At 43.0% G+C, this 24,148-nt stretch overlaps 1 protein-coding gene across 1 annotated transcript in view; it reads left to right on the forward strand.

Moving 5' to 3' along the window:
* The first annotated feature begins 2,577 nt into the window (after positions 1-2,577).
* The window catches only part of POC5 (POC5 centriolar protein), a 160,121-nt gene continuing 138,550 nt past the window's right edge, over positions 2,578-24,148 (forward strand). Inside the window, exons 1-2 of the mRNA XM_030191944.1 lie at positions 2,578-2,614; positions 11,814-11,897. Of these exons, the coding sequence (XP_030047804.1) occupies positions 2,591-2,614; positions 11,814-11,897 (108 nt within the window). The 5' untranslated portion in view covers positions 2,578-2,590. The remainder of the gene's footprint in view (positions 2,615-11,813; positions 11,898-24,148) is intronic.

Below are 24,148 nucleotides of genomic sequence, written 5' to 3' on the forward strand. Positions count from 1 at the left end.
GTTTAATTTCATGTCTAACGTGCTTTATTTTCTATTTTGTGTAAATATGTTTGTAACCTTTTCCTCACCACAGTCCAGGAACCAGCTAGCTCTTTGCGGGTAAGGGGTACCTGAGAGCAAGGCCATAAAGACTGGATGGCTCGTGCAGGTCTTTCTCTGCCGTCATCTACTATGTTACTATGCAAAGAAAGGAGGGGATCTCAAGTCCCTAAAAGCACTGCAGCTTTTTCTAGTCGCACATACTGAGCTGGATACAGGCCAGGCCAGATAAAAATCCAGAAGGCTGTAGGGTTTTGAGCTGGGGCTTTAGTCTGTCAACTCTGTTTTCTTTCCTTAGCCACTCTGGGAATAAATAAGTTTCAGTCTCTCTCAATGAAGACTTCAGTCCAGAGAGTTATGTAAAATAACCAAACTTTACTGAATATTCTGCGATAGGCAGTTCAAATCCTCTTTGAAACAAACGGTCAATTTGTGATCCAACTTCGTAACAGATGCAAACTATAAATCCAGAGCAATATTTAGGGATATGGTATATCTTCTTAAATGCAATTTATAATCCTTCAGTATGTTCATATTTACAGCTCCTCCTGTCCATACCCACCCCTTCTGGGTGAAACAGCGAGATTATATCTGCAGCACTCGAATATTCCTTTTGAATCAGACATCCCTGTCTGTCCACACTTTGGCTCTGAACAGGCTCTTTCCTGTTCCTGCTCCCAGGTTGGGAATTCCCTATTTCTCTCTTGGGGCATGCCTCCACTTCAGTTAATGCTTTATTGGCAGAAACATTCCTCTTTATCAGCCTTAGTTTCTTGAACCTATCCATTATCAAGGGTCCCGGCAACCAAAGACCTCTTGCAAACCCCTCCCCTACACTAACATTTATTAACTCCTCCCACTCTGTCATTCAACAACCAGAAACATTTCTCTACAACTTACCCAGGAAACCACCCCCTTGGATTCTTTACCACCCACAACTTCAGAATGTTCCCCTCAGTAACTCTGGAGAGTTCTCTCATGATCTTTTAGTAATATCCATTGTAATGGGGAATTTTATGTTTATAAATAAGAGGGTGATATGCAATTATTTAAAATATAGAATGTGACATATTTTTTACACATTACCATGTTCAATTAAAATTATTAGATTATACTGATTTTCCTTTAGGGCTATGTTTTGTGCATGTTTTCATAATTTGATTCCATATGTTTTAAATAATGGGAGGCTTAATACAGCAGCAGATTCTTACCCCCCTTTTTTTTCTGTTTAAACTTTAAAGGCAAGTACAAAAACAGAAATGCAATTTATGTAGCTACATATATGCTCATATTTTAGCAGCTATTGGGAAATGTTTTGATTTCAGAACACCACCTTTTCCTTAATTCCTTGAAATCCGTATGTATATGATGTACTCCAGTTTAATTCTGTTGCATAAATTTTGGGCCCACCATTTTGCAAGCAGATGTTTAGGTCTAATTAGGCCTATGCGGATGATGTGCAGCTACTCATACCCACTGAACCTGACTTACCTGCAGCCTTGAATAAACAGATTATACCTGTCTAACATCAATTCAAGAATGGGCTAAACACAACAAACTTTGCCTGACATTGAATTTAAAGTGTTAGGTTAGATGGGAGAATGGTGTGTGAATGAGGTGAAGATATATTTTATAACATATTGGTTTTTGCTTTTGTGTGAAATCACGCAGAAGTAATAAAAGGTGTCTTTGATAAAACAGAAGTAGTACTGGAGTTTTTGTAGTAAATAGTATTGGCACTCCGGTAGGTTGGTAGTTTATCCCCTATTCAGTCTAAATGGTATACTACTTGCAATGTCAACACAATACGTAATAGAACATTATAATTGACAGTGAAAGATAATGCAAAGTTGTAACATATAGATGGGTAAGAAAGTAGGAAACGTTAGAAAGTAAGGTGACTGATTTGAAGAAAGTTGCACATGAGGCCAGAGAGATGATTAAATATTATCTCAGCTAGGGTAGGAGTGGATAAAATGTATTTATAGCTCATGGGAAGCGCACACAGATGCCAAAATTACCGTGGGACACCTAAGCGCACCCTGTGGTAAAGCATTTTAAGCTTACATTACATTGCAATAGTGCTTACTACAGCTTAGTAGAAGGATCCCATAATTTACTACTACTACTAATTGTTTCTATAGTGCTTCTAAACATATGCAACGCTGTACACTAAACATGTAAGAGGCAGCCCCTGCTCAACAGAGCTTACAGTGTGATCAAGGCAAACAGGACAAATAAGGGATCAGGGAATTACTTATGGTGGGATTGAGAAAACAGACATGGGTACTGGAGATGAATAGACATGGAGATGAAAATGATAATGGAATTCAAAAATGCATGGGATAAACACAAAGGAATCCTGTTTTAAAAGGAATGGATCCAAAGAAGCTTAGCGGAGATTAGTCGACAACACCGGTAATTGAGAAGCAAAGCCAGTGCTGGGCAGACTTCTACGCTCTGTGTCCTGATTGTGGCTGGACAGATTCGGCTTCAGAAGTTGGAGATCAAGGCCAGTGATGGGCAGACTACTACGGTCTGTGTCCTGAAAATGGCATGGACAAATCGAGATCAGGTATACAAACGAAGTATGACATCATACCTTTATGTAATGAGTTTATCTTGTTGGGCAGATTGGATGGACCATACAGGTCTTTATCTGCGGTCATCTACTATGTTAGTATTTAACAAGTGAATAGGAGTTAGGAGTTACTAGCAGCCTCAAAAAGGTGGGCTTTTAGGCTAGATTTGAATACAGACAGAGCTTAATGTACTGGCTCAGGAAGTCTATTCTAGGCATATGGTGCAGCACGATAAAAGGAACGGAGTCTGGAGTTGGCAGTGGAGGAGAATGGTACAGATAAGAGAGAGTTAACCAGTGAACGGAGTTCCCAGGCAGGAGTGTAGGGAGAGAAGAGTTTTATTTGTCAAATTAGCTATAAGTGGATGCTTACATTTTTTTTTTTTGTCCAGAAACACAAAGAGGCATATTTTCAAAGCACTTTGGGAGGCTAAGTTCCATAGGTTTCTATGGAACTTTGGGAGGCTAAGTGCTTTGAAAATGAGCCTCAAAGCTATCACAACAAAAAGTACTTACATATTTATAACTAGAGAGTTGGTGAAATGATTAATTTTTGAAGCGCCACATGCTTGTCATTCTCAAACATTACTGGATTGTACATGTTGGTGTTACTTACACCTCAGCCAAACTTTTCACATAACTCACAAAAGAAAAGAAAAAAAATTATAACTCTTGATTCTCTTACTGTATCACTTAGGGGCCCTTTTATTAAGCCGCGAAAGTGTCTATGCATGGCCAACACACACCAAAATGGAGTTACCGCCTAGCTACCGGGTGGCTCTTGTGGTAATTTCATTTTTGGCATGCATCCGATACATACATCTGAAAAAATGATTTTTATTTTTGGGTGCGCGTATTGGATATGTGCCGAGTGGCATTTGACACGAGCAGGTCATTACCACCTGGTTACAGCATGAGACTTTACCACTAGGTCAATGGCTGGTGGTAAGGTCTCTGACCCAAAATGGACATGCGGCAATTTTAATTTTTTCATGTCCATTTTCAGCAAAAATGTTTTTTTAAAAAGGCATTTTTTTACAGGTGCGCTGAAAAATAATTTTGCGCTTGGCCAAAACATGCGTCTATACTACCGCAGGCCATTTTTCAGCACGCCTTTGTAAAAGAGCTACTTAGTGATTTTATATATATATTAACCTGGCTTGGTAATAGTGCAGCTGACACAACCTAACTGTATAAGTGATGCAGTACTTACAATGTAATAAAGTAAACTGAGGATGAAGAAGTCAAGAATGAATAAAATAGCTCAAGTGATTGTGGGTCTATTTGTGCCAGCACCATCAAAAACATATAAGTCACCCCAGCCACTTGACAAGGCACTGAACAAAGCAAAGGTTGCGTTTGAAAGATAGATATATAGATCAGTCCTGGGAATGGAAGAAAACTGTAGTTGTATAAAGAAGGTGGCTATAAGGTTTGGAATAAAAGCAATGATTAAAAAAGAAATTCCTATTCCCTCTGCCTTGGAGAAATCAGTTCTTGAATACTGTGGGAGTGATATTATTTCACATCAGCTACCTGGGTGGAAAGACTTTGTTGTGCCTAAAAGAGACAGCAAGAAAGAGAATGCAGAAAAAAAAGATGTTGATCTTGACAGTTATGGAAGCATTCAAACATTTTAAGGCAGAAAATCTTACATCTAAAATTGCAAAATCCAAGTTTACCAGCTTACATCCACAGCATATCGTTCCCATCAGCGATAAAAAATCAGGCAGTTTGTTGTGTGTGTCGTGAGAACTTTGAGATGTTACTGGATGGTGTAAAGAAGTAACTTTGATTTGTCCAAAGCGGAAACCTTTATTCAGGAAGCAGTGAGTGGGAAAAATTTAGATTGTTTCCTTGGAGATGGCCCAGTCTGCAATGACGTTGAATCACGTTTTGCTGGAAAAGCTGTCAGTCTTTCCCAAGGAGGTTGGAGAAAGAACAGGAGACGGCATGAGCCTTTCTGGCCCATTATGTGGGCTGAAGCTAGTAGGCAGAGCTTGCCACCACGTTGAGCCACCCAGAACAATAGCAAACGCATATTAAAACAAGAGCAAATGCTTATTAGAAATAACGAATTGCCTATGTGTGGTCTATCTGTAAAAAGTCTAAAGCTGTTCCAATTGGATAGGCAGTGCCTTAAAAGGTGAATTGTAAAGGATTTTATTAATTATTGGTCTATTTATTTGACATCTATAAACCACATTATCCCTTGCCAATTTGGGTTCAGTGTGGTTTGCATTTGAAAATACAGTGAAACAGAATAATAGAATTCAGTAACATCATGGGAGCAAATCGATGGATATATCTGAAACATTTAACAAAGTTGAGATTATGATATATACCCAACTGGGCATTTAAAGGTCTGTCCTTTTATTGATGTCGCATGTTCAGAAATCAGAGCTATAAGTATAAACAGTTATTCAAACATTATCATATGCATAAAACATCCATACACACATTGTGAAAGTAAACATCAACTTCTAAGGAGTACATCCAAAACTTCATTTTTATTTCTTCATTTCCATCTTCCAAAATTCTAGACAACAGATGTACAGATCAGCAGGACCCAAAACGGTCCAAAACAAGTAAAGTCAGAAACACAGTTTATACCTAATTGTTCGACCACCCTTAGGATTCACCTTTGGATTTAAAAAGCAATAATGTGCATGTGAGGTCTGGATAAATGAATTATCAAAATTTAAAGCAGATACCCATAATATGTAATACTTGTAGCAATAATGAAACTGTAATGGAATATTCATATAGCAGGCAGCCAACAGATTTATTTTCCACTGAAAATAATTAACTTTGCATGAACTTGGCGTCTAATAGGTGTGCTGTTTGCTGTTTTGTATTTTGCTGGTGTATTGTTGGCTTGTATAATAAAATTGCACTTGCACCTGCCACAGCTTTAATTAACAAAATGGAGAAGATAGTTCTGTTTGAAAAGCCTCTTAACACAGACTGCACTATTTCAAAACAAGAAAACCAAGAAAGGGAAGCTGGTGGACTAGGTGGATTTGAGGCATACCATCTAAAAGAATGTTCACACAATACAAATTTCAATAACAACTTGAGGGAAAAATAAGACCACCTTTACTTTTCTGTTAAACTGTTTACCAATATTGGCACTATCATAACTCAAAGTGTTCATGCAGGACTCGCAGCTTGTAGAGATGTTTTCAACGTAAAAACAACAAATCAAGCAATATATCCAAAAAAGATTTTCTGAGCACATGGACAGGTCTTGAGATATAAGTGTAATCATGGTTTGGTATTACTCTTTCATCAGGATCAATATGACTATGTCTCCTGATAGAATTGTTACAGACTGATGCTGAGGGTGTTACTTCAGCTATATAATTGCTTGATATGGTTAAAATGAGAACAGTTTCCAGGGGCATGCAGTTACCTTGGATAATATCTTGCAGATCATTATGCACAAGCATTTTTCTTGTGACAGTTACCAGATTGTGAACTGATATTATTGTATAAATGGGTTAGCCTAACAACTATCGGAGGGAAATACTGTCATATAATTTATATTATAATTGTGTTCAGATTTGGGTAATTATTGAGTAATGTTGTTAAATCATATTAGGAAGCTTGATGTCGACTTGACTAGCTTCCGCTGAATATCAACCAACTGATAGTTTTAAGGCAAGATTTTCTTTGCTGAACTTTTGCTGACTCATTTCCCCTCCACCAGATTTGTTCCTCATTGGATAATTTTAAACAAGAAGCTAAGAAATGATTTATTGTAGTCTGACAGCAAGGACATGCCATCAGGCTATGCATCACCATTAGCGAAATGTCATTCTGCACCATCTCTTCTATTGCTGCTTTCCCATAGCCATAATTTATTCCCAGGACTGATCTATATATTAACACAGCCGGGAGACAAAGATTTTTAAAAAATGCCATTTATATCCAAACAGACTTTAAGAACAAATAAATATATACAACAGAACTGGAAAATGTTGATAGAACTTCTGCATGAAGGTAGTTCTTTCCTCATTATTCAAGACCTTTCTTTTAAATAGTAGTAAAAAAAATATAAAGTGCATTTTTATAATATACCTCTGCATTCCACAAAACAAAAGGAGCAAGTTCCCCCGTACCATCTTTCTCTGTTGATCTACGCACAGTAAAAAAAAAAAAAAAAAAAAGATTTTAAATGCTCCCAAATTTCAACTTAATTCGTTTAAAAAAAAAACAACAAACCTTTGTACTTAAAAATAAAAACTTTGAATGTTGAGTACCTGATTCTCATAAAGTGATATTGTTGGCCCATTACTAAGTGGAAAAAAATCTCAGCACCAATACAGCGCCTGCTAGGGTGTCCCTATAACCAGCCTATCTGAATTACTATTCTAACCGATGAAAGGTTATTCTGTTGTGATAGTTCCCCAGTGTACATCCGTATGCTGCACAAGCTGGTATGTTTCTAAATATAACTGCGATAAAATAACAGTGAACAACAACAACGTGGATACAGCAGCTGATAGCCTCCTTGCTTTGTTTTGAGTACACCAATATGGTGGCTGCGGGGGGGGGGGGGGGGGGTGGAGGGGGAATGGCTTCAGCCTTCTGACATCATGCTATCTCCTTTCTCCAACCTCCTTGGTCTTTCCAATCACAATAGTGAACAAGTGATGAAATGAATATAGAAAGGAAAAGATTGAAACCAACTTTGCAAAGGCCAGTAATGAGCTGGTCGGGCAGATAACTGAGATGGACTTTGGCCATTTCATCTGCATCAGAGAAGCACAGGAGAAACTCTCTAATTGTAGAGGATGTGATGCAAGAAGATTTTCTCTGTAAACTTTAACCTAAAACAGCAAAATGAAGTCTCTATACACTGGTTTACAAATACATCAACATTGGTTACTGCAGTACTGTACATTGCAGGGGATACTACATCTTATGGGTTAAGTGATTAAATGCACCCTAACAAGTTTGGAGTGACTCCCTTTAATCATGCACTCTTAAATGATGCAGTCTCAAGTGGCAGAAACTTCAACACCACTTGTTTATTGGTGGATCAGGGAGGCAGTTTAAGAACAGCATTGTGTTTTTATAGGTGCCACAACCATCACTGCTTCAGCCCAACCTCTGTGCATTGGACTGAAGTTTCTGTGCAACTGCATGTGGAAAAGGTCCAGTGGGTGGAGTTATAGGCACAGTAAAAGGCCTGTTTGGCACATAATATTGTAGGAAAAGGTTGTCATCAATTCTGCCTATGAATTTTATGTGTTCCCCAATGTCTCCTTGTTTGGGCACCCAAGTGAGATTGCAAATGTTTGCACAGAGGTTGTGTATTTTTGGGCAGTATAGCAAACAAAAAGAATATCAGTGCAAAAACTACAATTTGCAAAAAAACACCTCTTCAACAACTCTCAAATTGGCAGTTGTTAGCCCATTTGTGAGTGTGGCCAAATCAGCTAATCCAGAGACGACTGCACTATATCGAGCTGTGCAGATTTTGTAGGAAGATCAGGAGGGAAATGATGAAGGCAATTCCAACTTGGTTCTGTCTCAGCTGAAGTTGACATCAACAGCATAATACTTTTCAACTGGTATTGTCAGAGTACCAAATATTTGTATCCTAGCTCTTGTCTCAGAGCCCAAGTTCTATACGAGGGAATAAGACACACCACCACCAAGGGGCTTTGAAAATATGCCTCTATGTAACTTTGTAAGTCTAGGTGCTTTGAAAATATGCCTCCAAATGTGCTTGCAAGTTTGCTAAAGCTTTAGGGAAGTCAGTGTCACAGCTGCAAAGCCTAGCAACCTTGTTCAACTAACTGTTGAATTCCCTTCTAAGCTCTGGCTTTTTATTATCAACTACTGAAAAAGGGCCCTTCGGGAAAAAATGAAACGGGCGCTAGCCAGGTGCTTACCGAGGGGGGCACCGGGATCTCCCAGAAGTGCTGTTTTGGCGCCGCTGTCTGTACCGGCCCGCCCTCTACGTCATAGCGTTTTGATGTGAGGGCGGAGCTACAGTTCCCTCTCGGTGTTTTATTTTTGTTTTGGGCTCGCCGCTACTCTGTCGTGTCAGCCGAAATTCGGAGGGGGGCTCCAGGATCTCCCTCGAAGTCCTGAATCAGCACCGCTCTGTGTACCGCCCCGCCCTTCACGTCATCGCGTTGTGACGCGTGGGAGGGGCATACAGACATGGGGAGTTGGATGGGCTTTAGCAGCAGGAATCCACGATCCCTTTCCTGCGGAGGCGCATGTGTGTTGTCGGCTGCGGGGCATTCCTGGTTTAATTGGCACTTGTGTTCTGTGGTGCGGGGCGTCGTGACGTAGCGTCAACGTCATGACGTTCGACGCGAGGGTGTGACAGACAGGTATGGGCAGTGGAGAGGCTTCACCACCATGAATCCACGAACCCTTCACGAAAGTGGGTGGAGCTTGGGTGGTTTCATTTGAACGTTGGGGTTGCGAATTATGTCCAGATGGGGTGTGGCTGAGGGCAGGTGTATGAGTAAGAATGAGTGGTGTGAGAGGGTGCAACAGTACAGGGCTTCAGTGTTTCCCTGCCACACAGTGAGCTTCAGAATTGGAGGTGAGAATTATTTATATAGATAATCAAGCAGGACAGCATATTCCATACATGATTACAAATTTGGTGAACACTAGCCCACCTTATCTTTGGCTAGACTACATACACATTTCCTCCCTTATGCCTTGTTTTTCAAGGTCCTGTATAGTACATTCTGGTTCAGTGGTTGTAGATGATAGATAATATTCACATCTCATTCCCTCCAATGTTACAGCTTTCATCAAAAGAAGAATTTAATAATTCTTCTTTATAATTCCATTTTTCCTACTGGACCCCACTTAACACAAATTCTTCATTTTCGTTGATCCCCCTACTTACCTGTGCCATAGTATTACACTGGCTGTGTTCTAAAGCCAGGCAAAGGCTGCTGGTTCATGATGAATCCACTGTTTGATTACTGCATTGCCTTATATTTAGGTTTACCGGCTTATACTTACATATCTTTCAAATAGCCTAAACTCTACAGTAAGGTTGATATCAGGATGTTTATCATTATGAATATGTTTTACCTGTTTTGTATTATATATATATATATATATATATATATATATATATATATATATATATATATATATATATAATATAGGAATTCAGGCCGAAGTATGAGCCTGCCTGTCTGACATTGCTGGCTGCCTGGATGTGTTGTCGCCATCTTAAACTAAACATCACCAAGACTTAGCTTGTTATCTTCCCCCTAAACCAACCTCTCGTCTTCCTCCATTCTCTATCTCTGTGGATAACACTTTCGTCCTCTCTCATCAGCTCGTAACCTTGGGGTCATCTTTGACTCCACTCTCTCCTTCTCTGCAGGTATTCAACAGACTGCTAAAACCTGTCGTTTCTTTCTCTATAATATCACCAAAATTTGTCCTTTCCTCTCTGAGCACGCTACCAGAACCCTTATCTACACTCTTTATCATCTCTCGCTTAGACTATTGCAACTTGCTTTTCACAGGTCTCCCACTAAGCCATCTCTCTCCCCTTCATTCTGTTCAAAATTCTGCTGCAAGACTTATATTCCGCCAGTGTTGCTATGCTCATATTTGCCCTCTCCAAGTCACTTCATTGGCTCCCTACCTGTTTCCGCATGCAGTTCAAACTCCTTTTATTGCCTTACGAGTGCATTCACTCTGCAGCTCCTCAGTACTTGTCCACTCTTATCTCTCACTACACTCCTCCCCAGGAACTCCGTTAACTGAGTAAATCTCTCTTATCTGCACCCTTCTCCTCCACTGCTAACTGCAGACTCCATTCCTTTTATCTTGTTGCACCATATGCCTGGAATAGACTTCCTGAGCCAGTACGTCAAGCTCCATTTCTGTCTGTCCTCAAAATCTGGGCTGAAAGCACCTTTTTGATGCTGCATTTAACTCCTAACCCTTACTCACTTATTCAGTACCCATGTTTTATCATTCCCACCTTAGTAATTCCCTTATCTCTTATTTGTCCTGTTTGTATGCCCTAATTAGATTGTAAGCTTTATTGAGCAGGGACTGTCTCTTCATGTACAGTGTACAGCCCTGCGTACGTTTAGTAGCGCTGTAGAAATTAGTAGTAGACATTCATTTTTTGAAACTTGTTTATGCCACGTGGAACAGTGATGCTTAAAGACAAATGAAAGGAATATAAGTTGGTACTTATCAATCTTTTTTTGATAAGACCCCCCCCCCCCCCCCATGATCCTGGCCAAATTTGTGACCCCTCCCCCCCGGAGGTGTAGAATATGATGGTTAAACCCAGGTCGTGACCCCAAATAGGGTTTTTGTTTCCCCATTTGGGATTCCGACCCACAATTTGGGACATTCTAATGCGCGGAAACAAATAGGGGCATGGTTATGGGCATGGAAATAGCCATTCTAAAATTTATGCGCACTGTTATAGAATATGCCCCCTGCACCTAAATCTATGCGCCGGTATTTATTCCATGTTTCCCTGGGTTTAAATGGATGTGCATAGTTCTAGGTGCTTAAAGAATACACTTAAGCAGAAATGTATTCCGTGTGGATTTTTCAGGCGCCATATATAGAATAGCCCTAAGCCCATTTCTTGCACTGCGGTGAAAAAGCTTCTTATTTTATTTTTTTTGTATTTGCTTTATTTATGACTGTGTACTAATGTTACCATTAGCATGCAGCCATTTAAAAAAATAATGTGGGAGCCCTTACTGCCTCCTGTTTAGCACCTAACACAGCCTTAGGAAAATGTCCTCTTAGATTGTAAGCCCTCAAATGACTTGAAAATACCTGCTGTACCTGAATATAACTCACTTTGATCCAACTTCAAAGGCAAGAGCTAAATCCAAAATCCCATCCCATCCCTTTTATCATATCCCAGCTGTCTCTCCTCTAGAACCTTCCCTCCTTCAGAAACTGTTTATTGGTCAGTTTCCCAGCTCTGATCATGCAACTTTCAAACGTCCAGCCTGGCATGGCTTTTCTAGAACTCTGATAGTCTGTGTTAGTGCCATATTAGAAGCCTCATGCTTGTGTGGCAGATTTCCTCTGCTTCCTTGGTAGACATCAATTTTCTTTTTTTTTTCTTTTTTTTTTTTTTGTAGGCAAGCAAGTTTACTTTAATTGAATTTTTAATAATTTGTTAAAGTAGTTTCATGTCTTTGTGCAGATGTCATCAGATGAGGAGAGGAACACAAGTCCAGTTGTACCAAAAGATTCAGATCGAGGTAGTTCCGTCTCTTCAGATCTTCAGGTAGGAAAGACTCCATCTGAATCTTGGAGACAGTGTTCATTTGTAGAAAATATATTGTGCGGATGTTCTAAGAGCATATTTTCAAAGCACTTATAAAGTTCCATAGGTTACTATGGAACTTTATAAGTCTAAGTGCTTTGAAAATAAGCCTCAAAGACTTACAAAGTTCTATAGGTTACTAAGAGGCTCATTTTCAAAGCACTTAGCCTCCCAAAGTTTCATAGAAACCTATGGAACTTAGCCTTCCAAAGTGCTTTGAAAATATGCCTCTAAGAGGCTTATTTTCAAAGCACTTAGCCTCCCAAAGTTCCATAGAAACATATGGAACTTAGCCTCCCAAAGTGCTTTGAAAATACACCTCTAAGTGTTTTGAAAATAAGCCCTATCGTTAGCTAAATCTATGAATTGTAGGTTATTCTCTTAAAACATTAGAAATTACATCTTGTGACGAAGATTAGCGAAACAACCTGTTCATAGAGTCCCACAGATCAATCCAGAGATTTGTGGGCTTTGTCCCTCTACCAGCAGGCGGAGATAGAGAACTTCAGAGGTTTACTATATATGGCTATGTGCAGCCACCTTAACTTCAGTATTGTATTCTCTCTATCTAGCAGGTGGATTGTCATAATCGTGCAGCTTTGGATTGATTGGCTCCTGGCCTGGTCCCTTGGGTCTAGTCGAGGTCTGAGGTGTTTCAGTCCTGGGACTTGAGTGCACACCTGGTAGTGCCAGGTCCCTCCCTCCCCCATCGCCCCCTCCCTCTGCCTGACCGGTGTTTGTGTTTCTCACACTGCTGACTTTTAAAAAGAGTCTGAGGTTTCTTTTGCTCTGGCTCCCTCTCCTGCCTTAAAAAAAAAATGCTGTTTGAGGACTTACTGTTAGATTTCCTCTTCCTCCTTCCACTGCTTTGGTATCGACAATACTGAAGTTAAGGTGACTGCACATGATCATATGTAGTAAACCTCTGAAGTTTTCTCTATCTCCACCTGCTGGTAGAGGGACATAATCCACAAGTCTCTGGATTGATCTGTTGGGACTAATTGAAAGAAAATTATGAGGTAAGGACTAATTTTACCTTCACTTCATTATTAATATCCAATTATAATGGCTTACAATTTTCAAATGTTAGGTTGTGCAGTACAATCAGGTTATGGAGTGGTAAATTTAGAAAAAATACATTTTCTGTAACTGAGAGTTGCAGAAAACTTGGGTCACAGGATTAAAGTTTTTTTTGTCCCCCCTCCCTCATTTAAAGGACAGCCAATTCTGTACATTGTGAATTGCATTGTGCTTTTTTTTTTTAATAACTAAAATGTATTAACCCAAAATATATATTAAGACTTAATTTGTTTTGCTTAGTAGCTAATGACATGACAGAGTCTCTGCAAGAGACTAATCCTGGTATCAACTGCAGTGAGTGACTGGCCGAAAATGAGCTGATGCATCACAGTATTCATTTGTAGAGTAGGATTGAAACAGTAATAGCCCTTTAATGTTAACTTGCTAATAGGAATGCCTTTCCAACATTGATGAAGTCTTATCTAAAGGATATCAGAGCTAATGAGGCTTTCACAGTGCCTGCATTACCCTGATACACATCCCTTTGAGGTTTAATTTTCATTTGTATTACCATTTACACAGATGTAATATTGCTGAATGTGAAAAATGACTAGGGGATCAAACCAATTGACCCCTTTTATTTTGAATGTGGGGGAAGAACCCATGTTGGTGGTATTGGGGCATCAATTTCCCTTTCCTCCCCTTCCCATCAGATCTTGTATTGTCCTATCTAGGCTAATGAAAAGTCTTCACTAAACCTCCCAGAGATATAGTTCACTAATGCAAAGGATTGTTTTTGAGACACAATCATTAACTTATTTTAGTTAGTAGAGCATTGTCATACATTATTAAAATCCAAACTTAGGGTGGCAGGTTCAAAGACTGGAGCAGCAAACAGGAGGTGCAGTTAAAGCATAACAATATGTCTTGACAGTTTTACAAGCACAAAAAACCATCACTATGGACTTTTACCTGCAGGGAAGGTGGACTGTTTTCAAACAACCCATACATGAAGACACCTTCCAGAAGCCATTTGTGTATTTAAAAGTTACCCAATCCTGCGTTTTATTTTGATTTAGCTACTTTATTACCATCTTTTCTTGTAATTACATTTTTGAAGTGTAACTTTTTTTTGAAATTATGGACCCCTCCATAAAAACAGATAAGATCAAAATATACCCCCTTCAGCAATGGCAAACACCGATATATGTGTACCTGAGAATGTCGAGAGCAACTGGAGAGAGAAGTTCCTTAAGTAGGATCAATACCATTCAAGGCCTTCACAATCAAAGCGCAAACGCACAGCAAACCAAACAGGGGAAATATGTATACAACATCTAAATTAAATGCACAATTTTAATATGACAGCACAAAAACAACAATAAAAGACCCACTATGACCATGCCCCCACCAAGGTAAAATACAAGTGTAAATGAACAAATTAAAATGTTACATTGTATCTGAATAGCTATCAATTATAAATGTAATTCATAATGAAACTGAACTGAGTTATATTTATATATACCAGTTTATAGGTTGCAAACTAGTAGGTGTAGCTGTGAGTATGCCTCATGAAACTTAGAACATAGTGACGGCAGATAAAGACCTGAACGGGTCCGTCCAGTCCATCGCATCTAGTTTTTTCATTTTGTAATTTACAGTTTTTACCCTGTTGTAGCCCTTGGGGGATAAAGCATGGCCATGTTGTCTTATTTATTTTATTTATTTTTAAATAATTTTTTTGTGTCTTGGTTAAATGTTTTTTTCATTTTACATGTGCTATCTATGCACAAACACACACTTCTTTCTCTTAGGTCCTGCAGTGCCTGCTAAAGGCTATCTGTTAATGCTGTGGTAGAAAGTTCAAGTTTTAAAACTAGGGGGGAAATAGTATGGAGATTAGTTGGTAAAGTTTGCTTTTTTATATTTTTATTCTGCCTATCACTAACCTACAATTCCTCCTTTAAACCCCGATCTTTAAGTTCCATAAGCACAAAGCAAAATAGTGTTTACTTACCAGAGAAATGTCCTCTTATTTCAGAACTTTTCACAAAGAAAGTTCAGTAGGACCTTTCCTCCTTATATAGTTTTGAATTTAAGGGGACTTGTTCAAAACAGGCTCTTGAAGTATTGAGTTTGTTTTCCATGTTTCTGGAGTCTGTGGTCTATTTCCCACTTCATCCACTTCTGCCATCAAAATCCAGCCAGACTCTGACCATCCTTGTAGAACTTCGCTCGGGACACCCATTGCCATCCCCAGCCCACCGCAACCCTCCAGACACCTTACACAAATACCCATGCTAGTGTTCTGTTCCATTTTCCCTGGCTCCTTGTAGGGGGGCAGTAAAAAAGTAGCCCAACTTAGAGCAGCTCTTCAGCTGGGCAAGAACCGACTCAGGGTATCTCTGACTAAACTGCATACTGTGCCAACGCTGTTCACCACAGCAGCAGGAATATGGTGACCAGAGACTCCCGAGAGCAGTTGGACTAGATTACTCACAAGATACATTCACACAGTTGCTGCAGTTTTGGACTTGGCTACAGTTTCTTCATGTGGCTGAGCTGCTGTGATTGGTCAGAGAGCCCTGTCTGGCGCCTAAAAGAGTGCTCCTGATTGGCCAACCAGACAGGGGAGGACTGTGGAATCTGGAAAGAGCATGGGTGGGACTCAATCTTGCATAACTATAGGTAGGTGGAGACATGGGCTCAGTCTGGGAGGAGCATGGACAGGACTCACACTTGCATAACTACAGGTAAATGTACATATGGGCGGAGTCTGAGAGGAGCATGGGTGGGACCAAAATGATAAAGGGGACGGAACTTTTCTCATATGAGGAAAGGCTGAAGAGCTTAGGGCTCTTCAGCTTGGAAAAGAGACGGATGATTTGTGGTCTACAAAATCCTGAGTGGTGTAGAATGAGTAGAAGTAAATCGAGATATATATATATATATATATATATATATATATTGTAAACAAGGCTTTTACTGGCTCAGTCCGAGCAGCCTCCTCACCACCAGCCCGGAGCTCTCTGTTTTCCTCCTTTATGTGTTCTTCTTTTTTCTCGGGCCTGTTTTTGGGATTTGCAACCCGACCCTCCTTTCTTCAACAGCTCCCAGGCTGTTTTAATCACAGTCCAAGTACAGCCAGGCTTCTCTCAGCACAGTTCAATTAAGTCAGGCTGTTTTAAACACAGTCCAAGTACAGCCAGGCTTCTCTCAGCACAGTTCAATTAAGTCAGGCTGTTTTAAACACAGTCCAAGTACAGCCAGGCTTCTCTCAGCACAGTTCAATTAAGTCAGGCTGTTTTAAACACAGTCCAAGTACAGCCAGGCCTCTCTCAGCACAGTTCAATTAAGTCAGGCTGTTTTAAACACAGTCCAAGTACAGCCAGGCCTCTCTCAGCACAGTTCAATTAAGTCAGGCTGTTTTAAACACAGTCCAAGTACAGCCAGGCCTCTCTCAGCCTAGTTCAATTAAGTCAGGCTGTTTTAACCACATTCCAAGTACAGCCAGGCTTCTCTCAGAACAGTTCAATATAGCCAGGCTGTTCAAAACACAGTCCCAATTACAGCCAGGCTTTTCTCAGCTCAGTTCAATATAGCCAGGCTGTTCAAACCACAGTCCCAATTACAGCCAGGCTTTTCTCAACTCAGTTCAATATAGCCAGGCTGTGATAAACACAGTCCCAATTACAGCCAGGCTTTTCTCAACTCAGTTCAATATAGCCAGGCTGTGATAAACACAGTCCCAATTACAGCCAGGCTTTTCTCCATTCAGTTCAATATAGCCAGGCTTTTCTCCATTCAGTTCAATGTAGCCAGGCTGTTCAAAACCCAGTCCCAATTACAGCCAGGCTTTGTGCGGGCTCAAAGCCTCGGGTCCCACCCTCTTGGTCAGCCTTACTCTCCTGACCTCCTCCCGCTTGACCCGGGCATTCCCACTATACCTCCTGCTCGGGCTGCCTCAGAGCCAAGAGTTCCATCGGTTCTTCTGAGACATTCTCTGGCTCCTCTTGCTCCATGGCCTCTTGTTCCTCCCCCTCCTCTCTCTCTGGAGCCCAGTCCATTTTCTCCTCTCCCCACCCCTTTTCCAGCTGATCTCTCTTTTCCTCATTAACCGGGCTAGGCTGCTTTTCCTTCCCCCACCCCCGGTTCAGCCACCTCCTCCACCAGGGTGGTGACTCAGCTTTTCCCCTTTTCGGGCAGCCCTCTTCTGGAGCTTCTTGGTTTTGCACCCTATTTCTCCTTACCCGGGGTTCTCCTGGGGCTTTCTGGGAGTTGTAGTTTCTTATTGGTATGTCCCTCTTAGGCAAAACAGGAGCCCCCCTAGGGTCTTCCCTCCTAACCTCCAGCTCTCTTTTCCCCTGTAGGAAGCTGGGGTTCCTCTCCACCCTTTTCCTTCCTTCATACTCCTTACATACCCCCCCCCTTAAGATTTCACTCCCCAATTCTTTTCCCTTTTCCTCCTTATCTTCTCCTACCCGGGATAGGGCATCCACATTTCCCAAACATCTCCCCGGACGATGCTCCACTGTGTACTGAAAGGGTTGCAATGCCAAGTACCAGCGCATTAGCCTTCCGTTATTATTTTTCATTAAATTAAGCCACTTCAATGGAGCATGGTCCGTTACTAGCTTAAAAGGCCTCCCTTCGAGATAGACCGTACACTCTTGTACCGCCCATCTTATTGCTAAACATTCCTTCTCTATGGTGGAGTAATGGTCCTCATGAGGTAGGAGTTTACGGCTTAGATACAGTACCGGATGTTCTGCCCCTTCATGTTCCTGAGACAGCACTGCCCCTAGCCCCCTCCCCGAAGCATCGGTTTGCAGAATAAAGGGTTTTTCGAAATCTACGGCTTTCAACACCGGTTCCTGGCACAAGGCCTTCTGCATCTGCTCTAAGGCCTTCAACTCCTCCTCCCCCCACCTCAGATGATCCGGACTCTTACCCTTCAACATGTCCGTTAATGGAGTGGCCATTTCGGAAAAGTGAGGGATGAACCTCCTGTAATACCCCACCATACCCAGAAAACTACGCAATTGTTTTTTCCTGTTGGGCCTGGGAAATTCTTGTATGCTTTTAACTTTATTCAGTAAGGGTCGCACCTCCCCCCTTCCTACGTTATACCCTAAATATTTCACCCTATACTGTGCAAAGTAACATTTCTTCGGGTTCAGGGTCAGGCCGGCCTCCCTAAAGGCTTGCAGCACCGCCCCTACCTGCTTCAAATGGGTATTCCAGTCCTCACTGTGTATTACCACATCATCCATATATGCTGCGGCATATGTCTGATGTGGTCTGAGGACTCGGTCAAGCAATCGCTGGCAGCTTGCTGCCGCCGAATTAAGGCCAAAGGGCAGCCTTTTAAATTGGTACAAGCCTATGGGGGTACTAAAAGCTGTCTTAGCTTGGGCTCCCGAGGAAAGGGGAATCTGACAATACCCTTTTGTTAAATCTAGGGTCGTAAGATACTGTGCAGATCCCAACCGGTCCACCAGCTCCTCAATATACGGCATAGGATATGCATCCGTTTGAGAGATAGCATTAAGCTGGCGGAAATCAATACAAAATCTCCACTCCCCTTCAGGTTTGGGAACTAATACCACGGGGCTAGACCAGGGGCTATGGGACTCCTCAATTACCCCAAACTTCAACATTTCCTGCACTTGCTTAATGACTTCCCTCCTTTTCATTGGGGAGAGTCTATAGGGCTTTTGCCGTACAACCTTACCTTGTTCGGTTACAATCTCATGCTCGACTAGATGGGTATTCCCTGGGCATGCCGTCAAAACATCTTTGAAGCGCTCCAAGAGCCTTCGTATCTCCTTTTTCTGTCCCTGGGGTAATTGTGGGTTAACTCCGGGCTCGCAGGGCTTGAAAATCTCTCGTATCTGCGGCCCCAACTCCTCCCCTTCCTTTTCTTCCTCCCGAGTTTGGAACCCTACCCTAGCTACCCAAGGTTTCATAAGATTAACGTGAAAAGTCTGAACCCGCCCCCTCTCATTCGCCACCTCATACGTGAGGGGGCCCAGTCTCCTCCTCACCACCCAAGGTCCTTTCCACCTAGAGGCGAACCTATGTGGATCCTCCGATATTAAGATAAGAACCCTATCCCCAGAGGCAAACTCCCTTTCCCTGGTCCCTCGATCATAATAGCCCTTTTGTTGTTCTTGGCTTTGTTCTAGCCGGTCCTGGGCATATTCCTGCATCCTATCCAATCTGCCCCTCAGATCCTGTAAATATTCAACTACAGACTGATCGGCTGTTTCCGGAGGTACCCAGTGTTCCTGTAAGATATCCAACATACCCCGGGGTCTCCTGCCAAACATTAACTCATAAGGTGAAACTCCTAGGGAGTCTTGCACCTTCTCCCGGTATGCATATAGCACAAATGGTAAAAGTTGGTCCCACCCGGTCCTATCCTCCCCTAAGGCTTTTTTTAGCATACCCTTCAAGGTCCTGTTAAAGCGTTCTACCATCCCATTGGTTTGCGGATGGTAAGCTGCCGTACGTACATGTTTTATCCCAAATGCCTCCCATACTTGCCTTAAGGTCTGTGACATAAAGTTGGACCCCCTATCTGTCAGGACTTCTTGGGGAAAACCTATCTCACAAAAAGTTTTTATGAGTTCCCTTGCAATACCCATCGCCGAAATGTTCCTTAAGGGCAGGGCCCAGGGATACCTGGTGGCCATGTCCATAATCACTAACACATAGAGGAACCCCCTCTGTGATTTAGTTACGGGCCCCACAATATCCATGGCTATTCTCCTCCCCGGTTGTTCTACCCTCGGCAGCGGCTGTAACGGGGCTTTAGGAGGGAATCTGTCTGATACCTTTTGACAGTTGGGGCAGGACTTACAGTATTTCTCCACTTCCCCATAAACACCGGGCCAATAAACCCTTGCCAATATTTGAGTCAGGGTAGCCTGGGAGCCCTTATGTCCGCCCAGAGGATGATCATGAGCCAGCCTTACCACCAACGGACGAAAAGCCCGAGGTACCACCAGCTGTCTCCCTCCTCCCGAGTTTTCCCAGCTAGGCACCCTTCGATATAATATGTTCCCTTCTATCAGGAACCCCGGGGCTACCTGGCCTTCTCCCTGGCGCGCCCTCTCCCAGGCATACTCTAAAGTGGGGTCATTGGCCTGCTCCCTATGAAATTGGGGAAACTGCTTTCTTAATTCTTCCGGAGCCACCGGCAGGTAACTCTCCCTCTGTACCCGCTGAAAAGCCTCCCTTCTATCCTTCTGTTCTTTTTTTTTCACGGCCTTTCTTTTTTTCTCCCGGCCCGGCTCTCCCAAAACCTCCCCCTGAAAAGGAAAAACACCCCCTAGGCCTTCCTCTTCCCCGTCCGCCCCCCGGCGTGACTGAGCTCTGGTAGTAACCAACACTTGTTTCTCCCCCATACACTCTATAAACGGTGGCCAATCCCTCCCTAAAATCATATCCTGGGGTAATCTGGGCAGCACTGCCACGGCCATCTCTAGCTCCCCGGTGGGCCCCTTTAAGTTGACCCTGTGGAGCGCATACCGTGTCCAGGCCCCATGTATACATTGTATGGACACGCCTCCATCATAGGTCTCCCTTCCCGGGGTCCCCCTCTTTCGTATCTGTTGCCACAGCCGCTTAGAGATCATGGATTGGTCAGCCCCCGAGTCTAACATGGCTGTGATGGGGACTCCCTCCACCTTAACCTGCGTCAGGTACCTAGGCCTGCACCCTTGGTTCACCTGAGAGATCCACCCCTCTCGCCCCTGGCAATCCCTTTTGAAATGTCCCGCTTTACCACACTTAAAGCACACCTTGCCCCCAAAAGGAGTAGCCTTTCTACTCGGGCCGGCGTCCAGCTCGGTCTTTTTACTCCCCACGGGGGCCTCAGGCTTAACTAGAGAAACTTTTGACGCCCCCTTTTCTACCATCCGAGCCTTTCCTCCCTCCCTATCGGGTCCACCCCACTGCTGGGCTTCTAGGTAACACTCCAACCCCGCGGTCACCCCCTCTACCGTCTTACATCCCCTCTTTATCAACTCGGCCCTAGTCTCCTCAGGCAGCCCCTGGAGGAATTGCTCCACTACCAGTTCTTGCAATATCTCGTTCAGGTTGTGGTGTTCAGGCTCCAACCATTTTTTCACTAAATCCATTAGCTTATGGGCTACCGCTTTAGGGGGGGTCCCCTTTTCCCATTTAGTGGCTCTAAACTTACGTCTGTAAGCTTGGGTACTGAGTCCATATCTGTCCTTAATAGCCTCTCTCAACCTTCCATAGTTGACAGCCTCCTCAGGAGACAAATCCCTAAAGGCTGCCAACGCCTCTCCTGACAAGGAAGGCACCAATCGCATGGCCCATTGCTCTTGTGGCCACCCAGCAGCCCCAGCCACCCTCTCAAATGCAGTCAAAAAATCGTCCACATTATCCTGCTCGGACAACTTTCCCCAATTAAGTGCATTCATGGATACATGTCCTACCGCACCGCTTCCTCCGGGCCCTTGCCCATTTGCTCCGGGTTCCCCATCTCGAGGGGCAGTAGCCCCTCTCTGGAAGAAGTCCTGTAGCATGTTTAGTACTGGTTGCTGCTGATCCCGGGCCGCCATCAGAGAGTCCTCGACTATCTTGGCCGTCAGCTCCTGCTGTTTTTGGAACTGGAGAGTCATCCACCCGAAGATCTCCTTGGGGTCCATCACGACACGGGCACGGCCACCTGGGGGAGGGACAAAACAACAGAGAACCACCTCCAAGTGCGATTACCTCACTTACGTTGGACTCTTTCTCTGATCCCTCTAACAGCTTCCCCCCCCTCCCCCCAGTTAGGCCCGCTTACCGGAACCCAAGATGGGTCTGCGCCTTTCTCAGCGTTGGCCCTCTCGTGGGGCTTCTCGTCCAGTCGGGTCACGGCCTCCTCTAGCGACAGGTCCTGCAGAAAGATCCCACCACTGCCACCACTTGTAAACAAGGCTTTTACTGGCTCAGTCCGAGCAGCCTCCTCACCACCAGCCCGGAGCTCTCTGTTTTCCTCCTTTATGTGTTCTTCTTTTTTCTCGGGCCTGTTTTTGGGATTTGCAACCCGACCCCCCTTTCTTCAACAGCTCCCAGGCTGTTTTAACCACAGTCCAAGTACAGCCAGGCTTCTCTCAGCACAGTTCAATTAAGTCAGGCTGTTTTAACCACAGTCCAAGTACAGCCAGGCTTCTCTCAGCACAGTTCAATTAAGTCAGGCTGTTTTAAACACAGTCCAAGTACAGCCAGGCCTCTCTCAGCCTAGTTCAATTAAGTCAGGCTGTTTTAACCACATTCCAAGTACAGCCAGGCTTCTCTCAGCACAGTTCAATATAGCCAGGCTGTTCAAAACACAGTCCCAATTACAGCCAGGCTTTTCTCAGCTCAGTTCAATATAGCCAGGCTGTTCAAACCACAGTCCCAATTACAGCCAGGCTTTTCTCAACTCAGTTCAATATAGCCAGGCTGTGGTAAACACAGTCCAAAATACAGCCAGGCTTTTCTCCATTCAGTTCAATATAGCCAGGCTTTTCTCCATTCAGTTCAATATAGCCAGGCTGTTCAAAACCCAGTCCCAATTACAGCCAGGCTTTGTGCGGGCTCAAAGCCTCGGGTCCCACCCTCTTGGTCAGCCTTACTCTCCTGACCTCCTCCCGCTTGACCCGGGCATTCCCACTATACCTCCTGCTCGGGCTGCCTCAGAGCCAAGAGTTCCATCGGTTCTTCTGAGACATTCTCTGGCTCCTCTTGCTCCATGGCCTCTTGTTCCTCCCCCTCCTCTCTCTCTGGAGCCCAGTCCATTTTCTCCTCTCCCCACCCCTTTTCCAGCTGATCTCTCTTTTCCTCATTAACCGGGCTAGGCTGCTTTTCCTTCCCCCACCCCCGGTTCAGCCACCTCCTCCACCAGGGTGGTGACTCAGCTTTTCCCCTTTTCGGGCAGCCCTCTTCTGGAGCTTCTTGGTTTTGCACCCTATTTCTCCTTACCCGGGGTTCTCCTGGGGCTTTCTGGGAGTTGTAGTTTCTTATTGGTATGTCCCTCTTAGGCAAAACAGGAGCCCCCCTAGGGTCTTCCCTCCTAACCTCCAGCTCTCTTTTCCCCTGTAGGAAGCTGGGGTTCCTCTCCACCCTTTTCCTTCCTTCATACTCCTTACAATATATACTTTTTTAACATGTTTCAAAAGTACGAAGTCTAGGGGACACTCAAAGGTACATGGAAATACTTTTAAAACAAATAAGAGGAAATAATATTTTTTCACTCAACGAATAGTTAAGCCCTGGAAGTCTTTGCTGGAGGCTGTGGTAACAGTGGTTAGCGTATCTGGATTTAAAAAAAGGTTTTGATATGTTCCTGGAGGAAAAGTCTATATTTTGCTATTGAGACAGACATGGGGAGGCAGTTGCATGGAGTGTTGCTAATAATTGGGTTTCTGCCAGGTACTTATGACCTGGCATGGCCACTGTTTGGAAATGGGATACTGGGCTAGATGGACCATTGGTCTCACCAAATATGGCTACTCTTATGTTCTTATGTATTAAGGTGGGAATGATAAAACAGAGATGGGTACTGAACAAGTGAATAGAGGTTAGGAGTTACAAGCAGCATCAGAAAGATGGACTTTTAGCCTAGATTTGAAGGTAGCCAGAGATGGAGCTTGATGTACTGGCTCAGGAAGTCTAGTCTGCATAGAGGGGAATAAAATCAGCAGAAAGGAGGAGGTGATAATTCCCCAGTACAGATCTTTGATGAGGCCTCACTTGGGGTGCTGTGTTCAGTTTTAGAGGTGTATCTGACTAAGGATGTAAAAAGACTTGAAGCATTTCAGAAGATAGCAATCAAAATACTATGGTGTCTGCACCAGAAGTCATATGAGAAAACAAAGACTTGAAGACCTGAACATATAAAACCTAGAGGAGAGAAGGAACAAGGGGATTTATGATGGACATTTAAATATATTAAATAAAGAAACAATCTTTTCTCAAAGAAGGGGAAAAGGCATGAAACAAAACTACAAGGAGGTAAATGTGCATATTTCTTTTGTTTGTTTTTTTGTTTTTGTTTCTTTTGGGGTTTTTTTTTAATTGTTCTGCCATAAAAATGCTAAAGTACTGTATCATTTGTAGATCTCTTTTCCTGCTTTTAATGGAGGCTTTAAAATATATACCTGTTCTTCTGTAATCCCTTTTATGGTTCT

The sequence above is a fragment of the Microcaecilia unicolor genome, chromosome 2 (genome assembly GCF_901765095.1).
Source record: "Microcaecilia unicolor chromosome 2, aMicUni1.1, whole genome shotgun sequence".
Classification (NCBI taxonomy): Eukaryota; Metazoa; Chordata; class Amphibia; order Gymnophiona; family Siphonopidae; genus Microcaecilia; species Microcaecilia unicolor.